Consider the following 23745-nt stretch of genomic DNA (forward strand, 5'->3'; position numbering starts at 1 on the left):
CTTCAGTACCATCGGTTCCTGATCTTATGCCACCTCTTGAAATGGTTGAACATCGACTAATTCTTTCTGGTATAATGACTGTGTATTCCTTCCATCTTCTTTTGATGCTACCTGTGTCATTTAATATTTTCCTCATAGAATCCTTCACTATTGCAACTCAAGGCTTGAATTTTTTCTTCAGTCCTTTCAGCTTCAGAAACACTGAGTGTTTTCTTCTCTTTTGGTTTTCCATCTCCAGCTCTTTGCACATGTCATCATAATAGTTTACTTTGTCTTCTTGAGCCACCCTTTGAAATCTTGTGTTCAGTTCTTTTACTTCATCAATTCTTCCTTTTGCTTTAGCTGCTTGACGTTCGAGAGCAAGTTTCAGAGTCTCCTCTGACATCCATCTTGGTCTTTTCTTTCTTTCCTGTCTTTTCAATGACCTCTTGCTTTCTTCATGGGTGATGTCCTTGATGTCATTCCACAACTCATCTGGTCTTCGGTCACTAGTGTTCAGTGCTCCAAATCTGTTCTTCAGATAGTCTCTAAATTCAGGTGTGATATACTCAAGGTCATATTTTGGCTTTTGTGGACTTGCTCTGATTTTCTTCAGTTTCAGCTTGAACTTGCATATGGGAAATTGATGGTCTGTTCCACAGTCAGCCCCTGGCCTTGTCCTGACTGATGATATTGAGCTTTTCCATCGTCTCTTTCTATCACCAAGGCCATATTTTCCAGCTCGCCAGTAATTATCAATGCATCTTGATTGCATGTTCGATCGATTTCAGACTGCAGCAGCTGAAAAAGATCTTCTATTCTTCATCTTTGGCACTAGTGGTTGGTGGGTAAATTTGAATAATAGTCATATTAACTGGTCTTCCTTGTAGGTGTATGAATATTATCCTATCACTGACAGCATTGTACTGCAGGACAGATCTTGAAACGTTCTTTTTGACAATGAGGGCAATGCCATTTCTCTTCAAGTTGTCATTCCCAGCAGAGTAGACCATATGATTGTCCAATTCAAAATGGCCTACCAGTCCATTTCAGCTCCCTAATGCCTAGGATATTGATGTTTATGCGTTCCATTTCATTTTTGACGATTTTCAATTTTCCTAGATTCATACTTCGTACATTCCAGGTTCCGATTATTAATGGATGTTTGCAGCTGTTTCTTCTCATTTTGAATCTTGCCATATTAGCAAATGAAGGTCCTGAAAGCTTTACTCCATCCATGTCATTAAGGTCAGCTCTACTTTGAGGAGGCAGCTCTTCCCCAGTCATCTTTTGAGTGCCTTCCAACCTGGGTGGCTCATCTTCCAGCACTATATCAGACAGTGTTCCACTGCTATTCATAAGGTTTTCGCTGGCTAATGCTTTTAGAAGTAGACCGTGGGGTCCTTCTTCCTTGTCTGTCTTAGTCTGGAAGCTCAGCTGAAACCCGTTCTCCATGGGTGACCTTGCTGGTATCTGAATACCAGTGGCATAGCTTCCAGCATCACAGCTATACACAAGCCCCCGCCGTACAACAAACTGACAGACACATGGGGGTTCAAAGTGGATAAGAGTAATAATAAGTATTTCTTGGACAAAGAGACACTTGGCCAAATAAATATTACAGACACTGGATTAAAAAGTTGGGTTCTTTATTTTAGGACATCTCAGACCTTTAAAGTGGTAACTGGTGCTGTGAATCTCTAAGATCAAAATACTGAAGGCAGCATTTTATAAACATAATTGACCACAGAAGCCCTCTTTTTTTCCCCATAGGCCATTATGTGGAATGATTGTTTCACAGAATATGTTGAAAAATGATGCTCCAACCCAATCTAAATTAAATAACACCCCCTAATGAGGTCTGATTGTGACACAGAATTTTACAGGTTCCCCTGAACCTCCATTTTTATGTGAAAGCTTGTATATGGTTCCTGATAAATTTAAGTGAAAGGCTTCTTCTTGTAACCCGCACCTGTGATCTTTAAATTATAACCATTTCTTGGCAATATTTGAAAAAAATCACACTAAGAAAAAATTGTGTTTCTTCGTTTATACTGGTTTTTCTATTAAAAAGACAGTATTTTAAGAATCTCATACTGTGGCCTATGGAATGGCCACTTTTAATTCTGTTTTCCAGTTGACTTTAAGAAATGTAACAATACCTAAAAGTAGGCCATAGATCCATAAATATACTGTTTTCTCTCTGAATATACTGCAATACAAAACATCAAACCTCCTTGTAATGTAGCTCTTGACCACATGAATTCACTTAGAGGAAAAACTGACAGCAAAGCTAAAAGATCTACCACTTACTTCTAGTTCAGTGTGTCAAAATTGGTGTTATTAAGATGTAACATTGCTCTCTGGAAGTCCACATATATCATGTCATATATACATACACATATGTTGGTTGAAGAGTTGCTGGCAAAGGCAAAAATTCAGCTAAACGTGTTTAACCTCTTTCACATTGTAAGAGGCTACTTTCATCAATCAATACTTATCGAGGCCGACAGGTTATGTAGTAGTATCAGGCAGCATGGGGCTTGTAAAGAATAATGTAGCTCTGATTTCTGACTTCAGGGAACTGGGTTTCATGAGGGAGGCTCGATAGACACACATGCAAACAGCATATCCACTCTCAATTTATACTCCTCTCCAGCACATTAGATGTGCACTACTGTATAATCAATAAAAGTTTTAATTTCTGAAGGCAGAACGACTATTTCTAAAAGATAAAGTGTTTTTCTCCTCCTTGAATTAACAGCCTATTACTACTTGCAGTGGCTGGGTTTTTAATCTTTTTTTTTTTTTTTTCAATTTCTGATGAATTTAATTATCTAATGTAATTCAGAGTCATAGAGTTTTGAAAAAAATAAGTTAAGGAATCATTGTCTTGGCCTAGCTTTGAAGTGATTCTGACATTTGAATCATAACATAAATAACAGATGAATGAGCCAAACAGCGGTGGGAGAAATGTGCTTCCAAAGAAAACCACTTAAGCAGATTTCCACACAGGTGTTTAGGCAAAAATAGAGTCTGTCGACAGGATGAAAAAATCTTTAGTCAAGTATCTGTACATTTTGTTCCACACACAGGTGAACATCTGGATACCTAGAAATATTTGGATACTTTAATATTTCACTTTATATTGCATTTACCTGTAGTTCTTGAATATAGATGTATAGGGGAGAATTGGTTAGCCCTAGCACTGGAATGAGTGTAAGCTAAATTTTGTTGCTGTTTGGGAAAGGAGGTTTGATGTTAGTTTCCTAGAGCTGAAATGGAAAGAATAAAGGGAAATGCTGAAACCAAGTGAGGAGCTGGGAGGTTTTTCCACTGCCCTCTGTGAGGGCTTGGGGTTTATCATTTGCCAGTGGCCGGTCTCAAAGCACCTGAATTTTTGTTTTGGTCTCAAAGCACCTGAAATACAAACCCGCGGAATCAATAATGGCCCCTATGGGTCTGGAATCCCGAAGGTCTTGAAAAAAGGCAAAGAGGGCCCAGGTTCCAGATTGCTGGAGGAATAGCCCAGGGCCCAGGCCTAGGAGGAAGACAGGGGGGAATTAGGCTTCCTGCCCTTTCCTGATCTCTGAGTGTTTGTGCTCAGATAAGAGAAACCAGTTGGGATTTGGAGAGATGTTCAGCATTCCTGTCAACATTATTTTCTACAGTTGCCTTTTTTTTTTTTTTCTGTCTCTCTAAAACCTCACATTCACTGCAGGCAAGCAAGTAGGGAGTACAAAACTAGAAAGGATCGATATTTTCCAGATTGGCTGGATGTGGGGTAGTGGAAAATCTGACATCCTAAACAGTCACTCTGGCCACTGATAGCATTTCTTCCATTATAATATTATACAATTATTTTTTATTCTCAAAAAATCAGAAAAATATGGATATTTGAAAACATGGATATTCTGACTAGGGTAAAGTTTTTCTGTTTTAGAAGATGAATTAAGTCATTTTCCTGCAGGGGTGAGTAGAGGGCAATGGGACTACTGATATTTTGATGGTTAATGTTTAGAGAATCAGTTCAATTGGAAGTGGAAGTTTGAGTGACTGCAATAAATTCGTCTAAAATATAACAGGCAGCCAATACTCAAGTTTCTTCACCCTTGAGTATACATTTTATAATGAGCTACATTTCCTGACTTTATTACCTAGATAAGAAGTTATAGGGTCAGTCAGCAATAGACATTAAAGCCTCATATTTATTCAGAGTGTACAGACTCTTATTCCTGCTCCATCAGACCAAATCTTATGACCGATACTGGGGAGAAAGGAAACCTCTGGATGGAATAAATTCTAAATGTACCTTAATTGATATAGCATTTGTATCATGCTTAAAATGAAATTTAGAAGTGAGAATTATGCTGAAAAGTAATGAATTACAGTTTGGTGATAAAATTACCTCATCGTAAGATAAAATATGCATTCATTGAAGAAGATAACTATAAGAAAACCTACTTTTCTATTATAACTATCTTCAGTTAGTTTGAGGCAAAATGACCTGTGCTTTTCAATATAGATCATTTGATTTTCTAATATAGAATAAATTTAGCATTTCAATGCAGTTTTAGTCATGCATTTTCATATTTTCTTCTTCCATACTAAGAGTTTGATGCTTCCTAGTGGAAGTCTCTTTGCTCTGGGATCCACAAATGTGAGTTCCCTGGACTTTTGTTAAAATGTTAATGTGATTGTACATTTTTCTGGGCGGACTATCCAGAGGTTTCATCTAATTTTCAAAGCAACCAGTGATCTTATAAGTGATGAACTACTATCTGCAGTAGAAAATAAGAATGATACACTACCTCAAAAAGCCAAATTCCTTGCACTGTGATATGATGGCCAACTTACAATATTGACATTAGTCACATGGCATTCAATGGTACCCCACAACCATTCGAACCCTGACTTCATTGTTTAGAAGGTGAGTTTTGAGAGGCCATGAAACCAGTGGAACAGGGAGAATATGTCTGGCTCAATGTTATTTTTCTTCCCTCTCCTCGTGCTATAACAATAATAATAAATTCTCTAAATTGTAGCATAATCAGAAATGTTCACTCATTTATTTTCTAAAAAATTGAGTTAATGTAAGCAACATAAGAATACACTTGAGCAAAATTTATTAGATAATTCCAAATATACGTTTATTAAATAGTTGGGATAGCGTTATAAACAAAAAAAAGAAAAAAAAAAACTTCATGGTAACAGTGTATAAGTGAAATTTTAGTTAGAAAAGAATTAGATTCATTTTAAAGTGTTTTGAAATATATAGCCAATTTTCCATGCTATTTACTTGAATCAGTAATCACAGATAAATACAAGAATGAGAAGAGTAGAAATGAGAGACTTAGTGGGGCCATAAAGGAAAGAAGAAGGGGCAGGGCTATGGTAAGCAAAAGATAGGAGTCACAAAGCATGAGTAAGAAGAAAACTGTGAAGCAGATGATAACAAGAGTGGTGAGTAAGGAAGCCAGTTGGGAGGAAGTCGAGAAGTAAACAGAACCATGGAGAGAGGTGGATCATTTTAATGTTGAAGAGGGAGGCTAATACTCACATACCCTGCTTATCATATTCCATGCACTTACTGGGACCCACAGTGCAGTTCTTTGTGAGGCCCTCTTTTACTATGGGAGCCCTGGTGGCACTGTGACTAAGAGTTTGGCTACTAGCCAAAAGGTCAGCAGTTCAAATCCACCAACTGCTTCTTGGAAACCCTATGGGGCAGTTCTACTCTGTCCTGAGGGGTCGCTTGACTCAACTAGACTGCATTGGGTTTTGGTCTTACTATTTTTCCTGCTCTCAAAATTTCCATCAGAATTTGCCTCCTTTCTCTTTCTCATCCCTGTTCTTCCTCCTTCCCTCCCTCTCTCCCTCCCTCTTTCTTTTTCTTCCTTCCTCCTTCTACCCCTTCTTTTCTCTCTCCCTCTCTCTATATTTCCGTCTTCCTCACACATGCTTTTATGATCTAGTCTGAATGATTCACTTTACATTGCAACCAAAAGGGTCTAAATAAAACAGAACGACTCTCTCCATGTGTGGGATACTAGTTAACCAGGTAAGAGCGCCCTGAAACTCCAGAATGATCCTTTCAAATCGATAGTATTTTTTTCATTCCTGAGAAAGCCAATGATATACGTTTTTTATTGTGTCAGCCCCTCTTTTTTTATTCTGCAGTCTAGTTTCTAAATATATTTTAGCATATTGTATTATTAACTATTACTGCTAACTGTGAGAGTGACCACACTATAATCTAAGAGGCATCTGCTTGCTTTTAGAGATGCCGTGGTACTCCTTAGAGTTTCTGGTAATGTATAATTTCAAAATATCCTATTTTAATGTTCCCACGCCTACCACAGAAGTCTGTGGCACACCCCTTACCTTTTTTAAAAAAAATTGTTAAGTGCTTTCACCTAAGGGTATAATGCATTCATGCCATGAAAATAAGAACACGAAAGAGGTCCCTAAGTGGAACAGGTTTAGGGAGATATTACTGAATTAATGAGTGTCTAAGAACAAGCAGGAAAAAATCTCACCCATCTTACCTCTAAAAATAATATTGGCAAAAGCTTACTGAATTATAATGAGTCCAGGGTTGTCTATGTGATGAGAAATAGGCATTACATGATGCTCTAAATACAATCATAATGCTAATTATACAACCATCGTTACCTGCAGGTGACTTGCTTAGTTCTCTCCAAAATAGTAGGAGAGATGTCATACCTTCTGGGACTGCATGTTTTTCTAATTTTCAGGCAGTTCAGGTACCATGCTGGCCTTTAGCTTTGCCACTGGTAAATGAGGGTTGGATTCCATCAGTGGTTTTTAAACTACTCTCTGGCTCTGGAACTCCATGATTCTGGAAATTCTTTAGGGATTGTCAAAAAAAAAAAAAAAAAATGAAGTGCTTTCAAGTATTTTCTTTCCAACTGTTAACACTTAAATTGCCTTAGAAACTTATTAATTGTTCTGAGCTTAAAAATTCCTTCCAGCTCTACCAATTATAAGAATGAGTTTATATAGGTCTAGGGATAAAAGTTTTAACAAAGAAATTGTTCTCTGTGACAAAGAGCACTGGATTTAATGCCAGGGTAGCAGGGTACCTACGGTTATCTTTGCTCATAGGACTATAAAGGTTGGTACAGTCATTCCTTTAGGTGTGATATATGATTTGCCATATTTTGATAAGGACATATAAATTCTAAAGAATGGAATACTTAAAGCACAAACTTGTTCACCTAATAGTTAATTGTTAATCCTCAAAATTCAGCACATTTCTTTTAAAAAGTGTGTTTCTTACACAGTGCGTCTTTTTGATTTGAAAATGTGTCTGGGGTAAGATGATGACTACATCTTGCATGAGAACTAGATTCAGCTGAAATCTTGTCCTAAGCGGAGGCTGTCTGATTCTGAATTTAAGAAGAATATTTATGCATGTTCTTTCTCTAGGAGATCCTCTTTTCACTTAAACAAACTCTAATGCTGACATTTATTCTTCCCCATAAATTGTTTTTGTAAAGCTTCTCAAAATTCTAAAGTAAAAAATAGATTAGGACTAAGAACGGAAGACCAGAAGAGGGTAAAATGTAACTCACCTAGGAAAATGCGCCAAACCAGAAAAACCAAACTTGTTTCTGTTGATTCTGACTCATGGTGATCCCACGTGTTGCAGAGTAGAACTGCTCCATAGGGTTTTCTTGTCTATAATCTTAATGAAAGCAGATCATCAAGTCTTTCTTCTGCAGTGTTGTTGGGTGGGTTCAAACCACTAAACTGTAGGTTGACAGTTGAGCACAAACTTTTTGCACCACGCTAATGCCATGTGGTATTTTATATCATTTCAACACGTCAAGGGTTACAGACAGAAGCAGAGAGCTTGGGTAAGAATATTATGAGGAATCTCTGTGTTCACTATTTTGACCTAAACAAAGATAATTACTAATTGAAGAATGTGGAATCCTGGATGAGAGATGTGGTTGGAACAAATAAAAGAGTCTCTTAAAATTCTAATTTTCTCCCATGCTTGATATGAGTGACTAAAATGTCTATATTATAGCAACCAAGCTCTAAAATTCTGAACTTCATACTACAGAAGATGAAGAGAGTAAAGACACCAGGGGCAACCAAAAGGCATGACAGCGATGTATGGAAACCAGATTTCTAAGAATTATAAAATAACTTCACGTTGGTAAGGAACCATATCAACAGTTATTTAACATTGATGACAACTGACTTATTATGTGAATAGGACAAATGTAATTATGTAAATAAGTGATCATTTTATACATAGATAGTCCTATACCCTATTGAGTTATTAACTAATCAAAAAACTATCACTACCATCATATATCAATATATTGACTTTTCAATCCAAAGTTACTTGATTGAGCCATTTGGAGAAAATTTTCTTGTTTTCCTGAACAAAGTCAAGAGCTGACTAGTCAAAAATGACTATATTTTCAGCCTGTTTCAGCCACATTTTAAACAATCCCATCATTTTTTTATTCACTTTAATAGGAACCAAAATTCTTATTCTTCTTAATGTTATAATCAGTAACAAACACAGATATCCCCTTTTTATGCTCTGTGTGTCAAAATTCTTGAATATGAGATGTTTTAGTTAATTAAGTTAGAATAGCTTTTGACACCTCCATTCCTGTTTTAGAAACACTGGTGGCTCAGTGGTTAACAGCTATGGCTGCTAACCAAAGGTCAGGAGTTCAAATCCACCAGGTGCTCCTTGGAAACTGTATGGGACAGTTCTACTCTGTCCTATAGGGTCACTATGAGTCGGAATCCACTTGACGGCAATGGGGTTTCTTCCTGTTTTGCCATTACAATTTTCTATATTTCGTGTGAAAGACTGAAAAAAAAAAAAAAAAACTATAAACGAAATAGGGAAGAAGGTAATCAGTAAGAAATTTCAGCATAACTTCAAGGTATGATGTTAGACTTAAAAAAAAATCACTCAGTAATATCATCATTCTTCCATCAGTAAATTATTATCCTCTAATAATAATTTTTTTTTAATAATAATTACTGATCAGATTTATCTCCAAAGAGAATTAGAAACCCAAATATCCCATGGCAAATACCAAATGGAAATATACTAAGGTGGTATTTTCGTTTTATTCAAACATAATTTTTGTCACTTATCAACAGCTTTGGTACTAAGTACAGATATCTCACTGGATCAAAGCTTAGTCATCCTATTCTTCTCCTATTACCTAGTGTAGATGACAACATGCTATTATGAAAAAGCTATGGCCTTTAAAGCCAGATTATCATAATCTGGGATCTTTGCCATGCTACTGATGTAGCTATACAATCTGGCTTAGCCTCAATTTCATCTATGTACTAAGCATTGTGCATCCTTCTCAGAGGCGTTGTCAGGAAAACAGAAGATAATGTCTATAAACCTCCTACTTGAAGGTCTAGTCTCATTGGCCATCTAGAGACCAAGAAGGACATGAATGGATGGGCCAGTCCTCCTTGCCCTCAAGACGGGGAGGGTAGAAGGAGATTAGAGAACAGCAAGGGTCTTTTCAGGTTTCTCATTAAGTTTTTGGTGGTCTGCTTGGTTCTATATTTTTGGTCCATATGAGGAAGATTATTTTCCTTTCTACCACTTGAAACACTGGTACAACTAAAGGTCTTACCATCCTTAAACATATCTGAACCAAGAAAGAAACACACACACAAAGAACAGCCAGAGTGAATAAGAGCAATCATAGAGCCTGCCCCGTGAAATAAATCTGCCAGACAAGACAGAAAACAACTTGAATAGAAGAACAGGAGAAACATCTAAGACAATTCAGTTACAGTACTTTCCAAAAAAGCAAACAAAACAAATAAGTAAGCACAATATCATCAGGATTCCCAATTTAAACAGTTCAGGGATTGGAAATAAAGCACGATCACTACTAAATCCTGAGATTTTGGCTTAGAAGGCTGCAAAGATATCTCTGAGAGCACAAGCAAAATGATAAGGAGATGGAAATTGTTAGAAAAAGACAATTGGAAAATAAATCCAGGAGAGCTCTCATAAGTAACAGGAGTTACAAAAGGAGAAAAAGGAAAATATGAAGAAAAGAAAATAATTGGTTGGACAAATAATAGGAGAGGTTTTCTCTTAGAGGAAGGCCTGATGCTGTCACTTGAAAGGGCTCACTAATTTCCAGGCTGGGATAATAAGAAAGTGCCAAACTTAAGCATATTCTGGTAAATTTCTTGAACATGAAAGGTAAGGTGGTATCCCTGGGTGGCACAAATACTTAAGTGTTGGGCTGTTAACTAAAATGTTGGTAGTTTAAGTCCACCTGCTAGCACCTCAGAAGAAAAGCCTGGTGATTCACATCCAAAATATCAGCCACTGGAAACCCTATGGAGCTGTTCTACTCTGACACACATGAGTCAGAATCAATTCAATAGCAACTGGATTTTTGTTAAGGATAAATAAAATAATCTTAAAGTTTTTAGAGAGAAAAAACTAGCCAGGTATCCAGAACAAAACTCATCTGCAACACTGGAAACTAGAAGACAGCAGAATAAGAAAAACTAGAAGACAGCAGAATAGCATCTAGAAACTACTGAGAGAAAGGACTGCATTGTGACAACACCATGCTTCTCCAAGAGATCATTTGGCTGAAAGGAAGAAAAAAGTTATTAGGGGGGTTGCAACAATTTCCCTAGTTTGTCATCTGCAAACTTCATCAGAGGAAAATACTTTAAAATAAAATTCAAATCAACTATATAAACCAGATCATTACAGAACCAGTCTTACAGTCTGTTTTTCTCTAATTTCATATCACATGCCACCCCACGGCCATTTGCAAAGCTCTACGTGCACTAGAAGATGGAGGCTGGAGCAGTGGAAGGGAATGAATGAATCAATCATGTATGTCCTCTTCCTTACTGCTACTTTCTCAGCTGTAAATCCAGCTTAAGCCTGAGGAAGAAGTGGAACTTTGAACTGAATTTGAAATTATAAATTGGAACTAACTGGGCTTTTTTAAAACCTGTATTACCTAAATTAAGATGACAAAAAACCCATTGCCACTGAGTCGATTCCTACTCATAGAGACCCTATATAAGACATACTAGAACTGCCCTTTAGGGTTTCTAAGACTGTAAACTTTACAAATGCAGACTGCCACATCTTTCTCCTGTGGAGCAGCTGGTAGGTTCAAACCACTCAACCTTTGGGTTTGCAGCCAAATGCTTAATCACTGCACCACCAGGGCTCCTTAAATTTAGACATACAGTAGAAAAAATGGAAAGCTATGAGATTTGCTCAAGCTATTGACAAAGGATAAGAAAAAGAGAATGACAGTGGCTACAAACAAAACCAACTCCTATTTGTACCATGTTGAGTACAAGCCATCCATGAATCAGTTGCACTCATATTTTAAGGCATTATTGTATATGCATTCTTAAGTAGCTATCTAGAATGATTGGGCAGGACAAAACAGGAAAGAAGACTAAAAGCAAGAATTAGAGATGAGACGTAAGGCATGTTTCTTGAGGGAGTTAGGAATTCTTAAAAATTCCATGGATATCTGGTTTGCATAATGTCTGGAGAAAATGATACACTTTACTTTGTATAATGCTGAAACGAACCTCACAACAGTAACTTAGATCAGTTAATCAAAGAAGAGGAATTTAAAATAAGCCTACATTGTACTTTATGCAGCTGCAAAATTAGCTGTTTAAAAAGTAAGCACTAATTGTTAGAAGTTGAAGAAAAGAAGTCATCAACACCTTCAAGAAGCTGATCAAAACTCTCTCTCTCCTTCTCCTTCTCCCCTTCTTCTCTCATTTTCCTTCTCTCCCTCTACATCCTGCCCCCATCGTTGTTTCTGTTTAGTGGTTAAGAACTTGGCTGCTACCAGCCTCTCCTTGGTAGCCCTATGGGGCAGTTCTACTCTGCCCTATAGGGTCGCTATGTGTCAGAATGGCCCCGACGGCAAGTTTCTTTTTTTTTTTTTTTAATTTAACCACCCAAATTATTATCCAATTTGATATTTCATTTACAACATCTCTCAAATATTTCTCTATGTCTTTATTCTCTTAATCTTAAAAATAGTTTTCTAGTTCTTAAACTCCACCACGACAGTGACTTATGCCAACATAAGTCTCTAGAATAATGTCTGGCATATATTTGTTGAATTGAATAAAGCTTTCCCCTTACATTAATTAGTGCTCATTGTTTTACTTAATTCAAATTCTTTACTTAGTTCAAAAGTATACACTTTAAAAAAAATAGATTCTGATTATTGAATAATTTTTCTACCCTTCATTTCTTTTTGTACCCTAAAGTACCCTACTCTTCAATAATCTTTTTTTTTTTAGTTACCTCCATCTACCAAGATATTTGCAGGTAATTGTTGGCATATATTTATCAATTGCCTATGTGAAAGTATAGAATTAATATTCAGTGAATGTTTTGAATATAATATCAAATTTCTATTTAATCATCTAAGACTTTCCTTATACTAGAATTCAATGAAGTTAAGAGGTGAGAGTCTTGCCTTGAAGATCAAACCTGTATTCTTAGGACCCAGAAGTCTTTGACATCACAGACAACTTTTTAGTAATGCTACTAAGCCTTCGTGCTACTGAGACTGTATACGAATTGCAAAAGCAGTTTCTTTGATTATAATGTCAGCTAATGGGGAAGAAGTAACTCATTAAGAAGAAATCAAGGTGCTGGTAGGAACAGGAAAATGATGCTGGGCATCTAAAAAGCAATAAAACCCCATGATAAGAGTAGCTTTGGAGAATTCAGAACTATGGCAGCAAATGAGATCAGAGATGCAGAGTTATTTAGCGATAAATTGTTTCTTAAGATGGAAAGAAGATGATCACATTCTCGTACTCCAGTCAAACAGCACCCCCATAATATTTAGTGCAGTGATTATCTACACCAGTGTGAAGGAAGATATTTTTATGAGGGTTTGTAGAAAAGTCATATTCAAATAGTTATTCACTGCTTCTTTTATCTGTCTGCCAGATTATGTCAATCAGCAATGCCAAAATGGTCTTGTGTTTCAATCATAAGAAAAATTAATACTATAACAATAACAACAAATAAAAATAATAATAGCTACTATTATTATTTATTGAGCACTTTTTAGTTCTGTTCTAAGTAATAGGCAGGCATTATCTATTGCAACTTATCAGAAAAGAAGAAATACTCAGTATTAGATGTGTATGTATCTCTCCAATGAAATCTACATATGATCAAAGTCCTATAGCAATACAGGAAACATTTCTGAACCAGTAATAATTGCATAAATACATGTGGCTTTGTGCTTACTGCCGTTAGCTACCACACTATTAGAATATGGTTAATTGTAGGAATGAGCAGGGAATGGATGGGTTTTGAAGACAGCAACATGAAGGAACTCTTGGCAACATTTTAACAACCACCACAACAATGAGGGAATAATATCCAGATTGTGGACATCATTCTGCTTCCTTCTGAGAATTAAACTCTTTTTTTCTACAAATGTTCATTCTACGCATCTAGGATGTTGTCGCTGTAAATGTTGAACTCTACCATGAGCCTGCGGAAATGTACCTATCATTTCCTTTTAAGTCTTGGCATTTGTCAGGGGCTGCTTTTACATTGTTTTACCACATACTCACCTGCATAAAAGACTCTGAGCAAACATTAACTTTTTCTCTAATTATGGTATGAATTTCAGGAACAGGTTTTTTATTTACTATCTTTGAATAGTATTATAAAGTTTTTTTTTAGTGCATGAAAGCCTAGGTCCTCTTCCATCTCGTAGATTGAAAATCTCCTGCTTTTCTTTTCCAATTTTTTACATCTACTTACTTACATGTGTGGTATCTATTACTAATCTCTATCATTTTCCCATTTCAGAGCTAGAATTACTATCTTTGAAGAATAGATGGCAACACTGTCCCCCATTCACTTTTACCATAAAGAGGAAAAGCGTTATTTTTCCTCCACAGTCAGACTTTTGTTATGTTTTCTATATGGGTTTCCAATATCTCAAAGTTCATATGATACAATACACCCTAATTACTTCTCCTTCAAGAATAATAGCTGTCATCAAGACAAATATCATATCTAATGCAGGAAAGAAATACACAACCTGAATGATCCATTTTCTTTCTGAGTTGAATTGATTTAAAGCTTTATGTGCGAGATATTGGTAAAAAACAAGGCTCCAGGAACTGACGGAATAGCAAATCAGATGTTCCAACAAATGGATGCAGCACTGGAAGTTCTTTGGAAGACAGCTGCCTGGCCAAATGGCTGGAAGAGATTCATATTTATGCTTATTCCAAAGTAAGGTGATCCAACAGATTGCAGAAATTTTGAACAATATCATTAACATCACATACTAGTAAAACTTTGCTGAAGATGATTCAAAAGTGGTTGCAGCAGTACATCAACAGGGAATTACCAGAAATTCAAGCCAGATTCAGAAGATGTAGAACCAGAGATATTATTGTTGATATCAGATGGATTCCGGCTGAAAGCAGAAATTACCAGAGAGATGTTTACCTGTGTTTTGCTGACTATGCAGAGGTATTTGACTGTGTGGATCATAGAAAATTATGGATAACATTGCAAAGAATGGCAATTCCAGAACATTTAATTGTGCTCGTGAGGAACCTGTACATAAACCAAGAGGTAGTTGTTCAGACAGAACAAGGGGATACTGCATGGAAGCTGGGCTATATGAAGAAGAATGTGGCATCAGGATTGGAGGAAGACTCATTAACAGTCTGTGATATATAGATGACACAACCTTGTTTCCTGAAAGTGAAGAGGACTTGAAGCACTTACTAATGAAGATCAAAGACTACAGCCTTCGATATAGATTACGCCTCAAATTAAAGAAAACAAAAATCCTCACAACTGGACCAATGGGCAACATAATGATAAAAAATGGAGAAAAGAATGAAGTTGTCAAGGATTTCATTTTACTTGGATACACAATCAACACCCATGGAAAAAGCAGTTAAGAAATAAAAAGACACATTGCATCAGGCTAATCGGCTGCAAAAGGCCTCTTTAAAGTGGTAAAAGGCAAAGATGTCACTTTAAGGACTAAGGTGTGCCTGACCCAAGCCATGGTGTTTTCAATCACCTCATATGCCTGTGAAAGCTGGACAGTGAATAAGGAAGACCACAAAAGAATTAATGCCTTTGAATTATGGTATTGGCAAAGAATCGAATATATCATAGACTGCCAGAAGAATGAACAAATCAGTCTTGGAAGACATACAGCCAGAATGCTCCTTAGAAGCAAGGATGGTAAGACTTCATCTCATGTACTTTGGACATGTTATCAGGAGGGATCAGCCCCTGGAGAAGGACATCATCCTTGGTAAGGTAGAGCGTCATCAAAAAAGAAGAAGACCCTCAACGAGATGGATTGACACAGTGGCTGCAACAATGGGCTCAAGTACAACAATGATTATTAGGATGGTGCAGGACTGGGAAGTGTTTGGTTCTGTTGTATTAATTCAATGGCACCTAACAACAGTACAACAATGTAAGATATATGTGTATATATACACATATATAATCATATAATTATACTAATATAGGATATCTATTTATACATCAATATCTATCTTCTATATATATATCCCCCTTCTCTTTAAGTAATACTGACACCTAGTGATGATCACAAGAGGTTTAATCCAGGCATGAAAAATCCTTCTCAAGTAATCAGTAAGGATGGTAAGACTTCATCTCATGTACTTTGGACATGTTATCAGGAGGGATCAGTCTCTGGAGAAGGACATCATGCCTGGTAAAGTAGAAGGTCAGCGAAAAAGAGGAAGACCCTCAATGAGATGGATTGACACAGTGGCTACAACAATGGGCTCACTCATAGCAACAATTGTAAGGATGGAGCAGGACCAGAAAGGGTTTCGTTCTGTTGTGCACAGGGTTGCTATGAGTGAGAACTGAATCAATGGCACCTAACAACAACAACACAGCATTCACGTATTTCATGAGGAGTTGTAGGTTTTAAAGTGTGCAGTCTTAGACATACAAGACTTGGACAGAAGGGGTGGATAACATACAGAGGAGGGAGGAGGTAAAATGGTCTATCCATGAACAGATCCTGTGCTGTGTAGAGGAGCAATATATTTCAGTGGCATTCCAGAGTCCCATTCTACACTAGCCCGTTTCTGAGTTGTTCTGGCATGCCTCTTTCTAGCCACAATTCTTCACCTATGATGGCTGTAAATGTCAAAGTCCAATTATATTAGCATTTCTGGTGGGCTTTAATATCAAATGTCAAAAGAAACCTAGGTTATAAAAACCATTTCTTTCTACTCATAGTTTTAGGCATTTTTAGTTTTTGACTGCAGGGAAATAATCATTAGCAGTGGTTGTTGTGTGGCAGCTCAGCTACAATCTCTGATCACCAAAATATGGCTTAGATACACTTTTATGTGTATAAAACTTCCAGTAAAATCATGGATGATATTTCAATAAAATGCACCAAGACTTAAAGTCTAACCTAATTATATCTCAAATATAATAATTATTACTATATGCATTAATTCATTTAACAAATATTAATTAAGCACCTACTGTGTATCAGTTAAGAGCTACAGCTGCTAACGAAAAGGTTGGTAGTTTGAATCCACCAGGCACTTCTTGCAAACCCTATGGGGTAGTTCTACTCTGTCCTTTAGGGTTGCTATGAGTTGGGATCGACTCAATGGCAATGGGTTTGATTTTTTTTTTCCCAATATGCCAGGGCCTGTTTTAGGGATATAATTATGAATAAGACAGAGCTAATCCTTATTCTGGAAACCCTGGTGGTGTGGTGTAGTGGTTAAAAGCTATGGCTGTTAACCAAAAAGTCGAAAGTTCAAATCCACTAGGTGCTCCTTGGAAATACTATGGGACAGTTCTACTCTGTCCTTTAGGGTTGCTATGAGTCAAAATTGACTTGATGGCAATAGGTATGGGTTTTTTTTGTTTGTTTGTTTAAATCCTTCTCCTTATGGAGCTTACATTCTCGCAGGGAAGAAAGACAATCAACAAGATAAATAAGTAAGACATATTTTAGACAGGATAAGTTAAATGGTAAAATAAACAGATAAAATTTAAACCAGACAGGAGGGCTTAATTTTCATCAATAGCATGGGCAGAGAAGGTGTCATCAAAAGGTGACATTTAATAAAGTACTGTAGGAAATGAGGCCATCAGCATAAAGGCACAAAGAACAGTAGTATAAACACCCGGAGATAGGGGTGTTCCTGGCTTGTTCAAGGGACAAGGAGTCCAGTGTTGCAGCACTTTTCATTTAACTAAAATTATACTCACTAACGTAAAAGCATAATATATTACACCATGTGATTTCATAGAATAAAAAATGGCAGTTCATGTTTGCTGCTTGTGGTTCTGCTGATGGCTGATACAGACATACACCATCCTTTGCTTGGTGCTGGGTAAGCAAGAAAAATGGAAAAAAAAAAAAAATATCAAGTAGAAGCACTTCTGGTGGTTGCAAAATTTGCTGATTCAACATTGAAAGATAGCAAGATAGCTATTTTTTGAAAGCATATTCATTCAAATCATTTTTTCATAAAAAATGTATTAAGGGTTTCCTATGTGTCTGAAATTTTTCTAAATGGGGCGATTAAGCAGTAAAAATGGACAATTATGCCTCCTCTCATGACATGTATACTCTAGCAGGGAAACTGACAATCATCAAGTAAGTAAAATATACATGGTATATCTGAGGGTGCTAAGAGCTATGGGGAAAATAAAGTAGTGAAGGGGGCTAATGAGTGATGGGATAATGACTTGCAAAGTTAACTAGGGTAGCCAGTGTAAACACAACATGATTGCATGATAGAAGGTAATGGGGACACTGTAGACTGTGTAGTGAGGGAAGAATTTCTTGTGGAACTGACATTTGAGCTGAGAACTGAATGAAAAAGAGATAGCCATGTGTTGTGGACTGGATTGTGACTTTCCAAAATATGTCTTGTAACCCTAAACCTTATACATATGAATGTAACTCTGGGAATTGGCTTTTCTCTATTATGTTAATAACACATGTTAGTTTAGGGTGGGCCCTAAACCTAAACTCTCCTGAGTTACATAAAGAAGAACATAGACACAGAGACATGCACAGAGTCACAGGGGGCAGGCAGACACTAGCTGATGATAATTGAGGCAGATGAAATCTACAAGATCAGGCACTCTATGGATTGCCAGCTATGGTTAAGCACCTGGCTACTAAATGAATTGACTTGTGCCTAAAGACAACACTAAATGAAAGTTTGTTGGTTCATACTCATCCAGTGGGTCCTCGGGAGAAAGACCTGCTGACCTGCTTCCATAAAGATTACAGCCTAGAAAACCCTATGGTGCAGTTCTTCTCTGTCATATGAACTTGTTATGAGTCGGAATCAACTCGATGGCATGCAATGATGACAACAAAAGTTGAAATAGACAAGAAGGACTTCTCATTAGAGCCACACCCTGAATTTTGAACTTCTAGCCTCTAGAACCATGAGAAATTAAATTTCTGTTCTTGAAAGTGACTTGTGGTAATTTTGTTACAGCAGCACTAGGAAACTAAGACATTATATTATATTTTGGAGAAGAATCTTCAAAGACCCTTAAGGAGGAATGAACCTGGAATGTTAAAAGACCAAAAGCCAGCATATGTGGAGCACAGTGAATGTGCACTTGGACAGAAAGAAATGAAATCACAGACATAGGCAGGGACAGGCCACATTGGCCAAGGTAAGATTTTCAACGTCCATCTGGGTCTGTATCTACAGTGCATCTTGACCGTTGGGCAGCATTGTTAGGTGCGTCAACTCGATTTTGACTGATAGTGACCCACTGTGCACTGTGACAGAGTGGAACTACCTAATAGTGTTCTCTTAACTGTAATCTTTATGAAAGCAGATCACCAGGTCCTCCTCCCACGGAGATGCTGGATGGGTTTGAACTGCCAATCTTTTGGTTAGCAGCTAGCAGTTAAGTGGTAAGTGCTTAACCGTTTGTGCCACCGAAGCTTCTTGATGGTTGGTTCTAAAACCCAAACCAAAATCATTGCCGTGGAGTTGATTCTGGCTCATAGCAACCCTATAGGGCAGAGTAGAGCTGCCCCATAGGGTTTCCAAGTCTGCAATCTTTATGGAAGCAGATTACCACATTTTTATCCCATGAAGCCACTGGTGGGGTCAAACAGCCAAATTTTGGTTAGCAGCCACTTAACCACTGTGCCACTAGGGCTCCTAAATCCGATCCAGATAGCTGTTTTATCCCTCTGCATCACTCCTGGTGCCTTTATCCAATCGTTTCAGCTGTCAAACTATCAAATGCTTACTACGGCAGGCATCAGGCTAAATGATGGGGGTACAGTGTTGACCAAGACAGACCAGCCAGCCCTGCCCACATTAAGCATATATTTCAGCGGAGAGATATAAATGACATAAGTATCTTGAGGTTTAAGAAGGGAGTAAATGAGATGTATTATTGGCATTTATTATAAAGGAGAATTAACCTAGACCAGAGCCTAGGTCCAATATTATGCAAAAATGAAATATTATTTTGTGTTATATATTATCCATCCAAAAAAAAAAAGTCATTCCAAGATTCTTTCTCCTACTGTAACAATAAAATAGATTTAAAAAAAAAATCCATTTCTATAGTGTTTGATAATTTCCTAAGTACTTTCATAGGCATTACCCCATTTAATAGTCACAATAACTGTGATAGAGGTTAGTCAATTATATTCATTTTAAAGATGAATAAGCTGAAGCTCTGAGAATTTAAATGACTTGTCTACAGCCAGGAAATGAGTTAGTAATGTAGGCAGTCCTAGAGGTCTGCTCTGAGCTAAATATAGTAAAACTCTTTACCCAATAGCACTAGACATTTAGTTTGGAGGCAAAGGAAGAACATGGCATCCTCATTCTTAAGAAATATGGGATCTATTTAAGGAGGTGTTCAGATAAGCACTTGATAATAAATTGTGCAGAAATTTCGTGTGCATATGAAGTTAGGGAATAATAAGAGTGGTATAGGATTATTCTAGAACCTTGTCTTGACAGAAGTTAATTTTAAACTAGCCCTGGTGCCACAGTGATTAAGAGCTTGGCTGCTAACCAAGAGGTTGGCAGTTCAAATCCACCAGCCACTCCCCGGAAACCCTATGGGGCAGTTCTACTCCATCCTATAGGGTCACTATGAGTTGGAATCGACTTTACAGCAACAAGTTTGATTTTGGTTGTAAACAGATTATGTGTCCAGATTGCAATGTTTTTATATTCTGAAATGTCTCTGAATTTTTCTTTTTCCATTCTCAAAATCACTACCAATTAAATACCTTTTGGCCAATCGAACAATGATTTCCTCTGAGTATATTGCTGAGTATAGGTATCTATGGTGTTTCTTCATTGCATAGATTAATTTCAGCTAATCTCTCTTTCTCTTCAGCGCCCAAAATTTCTGCCCAGGCATTTCAGAAAATTTTACTCAGCCTTCTTTTCTAATTATCTTATTCCCAGCTCTAAGACTGGTGCCAAGCGTCCTATTTAAATGACCTCTTCTCAGAATACTAATTGTCAACATTTAGAAAGCTTTATTCATTCGACCTTCCTCTATTTCTTAGAAAATCAGTAGAGAATTCTACTCAATAGGAAACCCTGAATTTACTGCCTTATTAAATGAACATCCTCTGCTACTCTTAGATAGTGCAATGACTGATTTTTCCAATCTTTGCTTGATGTCATCAAATGTCTGGCTCTATTAATACTGATTATTTTATACTATAATTTATTAAAACCACCTGGCATACAATCACATAAAAATACATTTTGTATTTTTAAAATACCAGCATTACCTTACTATAAATTTAATCTCTTTACCCACCCAGTGTATTTACAAATGATTTTTCTATTAATTATAAATTGCTACTTATATGTGTCAGCTATCAAGTAATTATGACAAGAAAAAAGTACATGACTTTATTTATTTATGTTTATATGGTTTATTATCTTTTGCTTCATGGCTATGAACTGGAGCAAGTCATTTAATATACTGAAGACACAGACTGCTGTCAAACCATCATTATGCAACAGCATTCTAGGTTCCCTGTTAAGTGTTTTTGGTATCCTATTTTACTTTAGCTTCATATCAACCCTATAAATAGATACTAACTTTGCAATATGTGTTCCCCTAAAAATCCAGTCAAGATCAAAGGCACGTTTTTAATAGAAACTGATGAGAAACATCTTTGTAAAAAGTGTAAAGCACTTACGGGAACCAGGAATTTTTTAATCTCTTCTAATGCATGACTCATACGTGAATAAGCTTCCCCAGGCGGAGCAAACACTTCAATTAATACATGAAGTTCATCATTCAAGTGAGCATATTTGGCTTCCCCACTCTTCCTTAGTTCTTCTTCCTGTGAAAGAGGTTATTTTTAGAAATACAAATCCACTCATTTTGCGTTGCTTTAACATTTATCGAGACTACGACAAAAGGGCATAATCTAAGCAAATTTTCCCTAAGTAGAAACCTTTTGAGAAATAAAATTCTGGTAAAAGCCATTTAAAGATCTTAAAATCATTTCTGAGTGTTTGAATTATTAAAAAAAAGGGGGGGCATAATTATCATCTACAAGTTTTAATCAGCAAAATGAAAATGTTAAAATCCTGAAAAAAAGTTACAGAAATGTCATTAATGCCTAGAGTACACTACTACATTCTGGAAGAAAAAGATTGTGTCTGATGCATACTATTTTGCAGACAATAAACCAAAGATTATCACTGTGTTCTTTAAGAAAACTAGGACTTTCTAGCTACTTTTTGAGAACTTGTGAAAAGGTCACTTGTTTATGATAAAAAGAAAGCTAAGTATGCAAAACCAAGGCTCATCGTAACAGCCTATGTTCCTGCTGGCCCAGATGATTGAGCCTCATACCACATCTTGCGGCCTCCTTTTGGTCAGTAGGGGTGTACTACAGGGATGGTGGTTAAACATCATGTTGGCATTGATTCTTCATGACCTACACATCTGCGTAGCCAACAGCGTAGGATCAGATTTTCCATAGTACTGTGCCCAAGTCATTACTGAACCTTGATAAATACAATACAGGTGATACATTTACTGTGGTCATATGTTCTAGGCATTTTACACATATCATCTCCAGTCTTACAACAACCTTGCATATTACTCATATTTCAGATAAGATTAAAAGAGTTTAAGTGGCTTCAGCAATTCTGGGATTCACACCCAGCTCATTCTAATTCCAAAGCCTGTGCCCTATGCTTGCAACCAGATTTACATTTTATAGGATTTCATGGAAGCAAAATTTGGTTAAAAAGTTAGCATAAATGCTGTCATGTTTTACCTTTCTTGATGCCCCTTCTCAAATAGACCAACAGTTGTTTCACTAAATTCCAAAAGATAAAAATAAATACTTCCAGTTTAATATGGTGATCAAGCAGAGAAGTAACAGGACTAGATTTAAGCTGGATAAACCAGAGTAAATCTGCAATTGATTTTATATGGGTCAACTGCCTGATCCATACTAATGTGGGTATTTATCTGATTAGGAATGCTCTACATTTCAAAACACGAAGGTGCCATGAGAGTAAGAGAAGGGAAGGTGTCCCTGCTTTCCTACACATCCCTCACCTACTCAAATCTCTCTAATTGCAGCACCTTTTACCAGAGTATTCACTCTCCACTTCCTTAAGCATATGGTCTATCTCTAACTAGGACTTTTTACTTAAAAAGGCTTTCCTTACTGCCCAATTTCTAGTTTTGGGAAGAGAAGCAGCATGTGACTGAACTAAATGCACCCATGGGGTATAGTAAACATTTCTTTCCTCTTTAGATCCTGCTGGGACACAAGCTGCTTGTTAATTCTGGGGCCAGATTCTTTGGGCAAAGTGCTGCGGTAGTTGAGTTAGAGTATTCCTGATACCGTCCCTTCCCATTACTTCCTAAGCAGATTTCCAGCTGGTGATTATTGCAGGCCACTTGATAGCCAAATTTTACCAGATCCACAGAATATGACATGTGGAGTTCAACTAAAGGATGCAAACGCTCATTTTAAAGGTTCTCAAATGAAAGAGCCTGATTAGGCATCTGGAATTGAGCCAACAGGCTGATGTTTATGAAAACATATTTTGCCATTTTAAGACACGTTCGCCTCTTCTCCCGTTATCCTTCAAATCATCAGTTCTGCCCCCTGGTAGAGGAGCCTTAACTAAAGAAAAGCTGCATACATACCTGACATTTTATAAGTTCTTTTTTAAATTTTCCTTAAAAATAAAATTTGAGGATGATAGACTTAACAGTAGCATGTTTCATGTGCTATTAAAACAACAAAAGCATACAATATGTCACATTAAAATAATTTACATTAAACAGTCTCTGAGAGTTTTAAAAAGGAAAGAGATCACTGGGATTAATATAGTAGCAGGATGGCTACAGTAGTTTGGATGGTCAGTAAAAATGTTCTCATCTCTAACATTTAGAAAGCTGAGAGTCTTGTTGTAGAGGGTTTTCTATATTTTTTAACCCTCCTAAAGATTCACTCTGGGTAAAGATTCACATCACTATTCCTTTGTTATCCCCTCCAAAGAAGAAACCTGTTTGCTTGGGAGTACTTAGTAAGTTCTAATACTTATCTGTTGAAGCAGATAAACCAGTCAGTATCAGTGCCTTAACACATCAGTTTATTTCTTGCCCAGAGAAGTCCTCAACAGATG

The 23745-nt window shown here is 36.9% G+C and overlaps 1 protein-coding gene across 1 annotated transcript in view; it reads right to left on the minus strand.

Annotated features, from left to right (window-relative positions):
* Positions 1-23745, minus strand: part of KHDRBS2 (KH RNA binding domain containing, signal transduction associated 2) — a 656556-nt gene that overhangs the window by 308257 nt on the left and 324554 nt on the right. The window contains exon 4 of the mRNA XM_049894956.1: positions 21282-21428. Within this exon, the coding sequence (XP_049750913.1) occupies positions 21282-21428 (147 nt within the window). The remainder of the gene's footprint in view (positions 1-21281; positions 21429-23745) is intronic.

Source organism: Elephas maximus, chromosome 1, assembly GCF_024166365.1.
Source record: "Elephas maximus indicus isolate mEleMax1 chromosome 1, mEleMax1 primary haplotype, whole genome shotgun sequence".
Taxonomy (NCBI): domain Eukaryota; kingdom Metazoa; phylum Chordata; class Mammalia; order Proboscidea; family Elephantidae; genus Elephas; species Elephas maximus.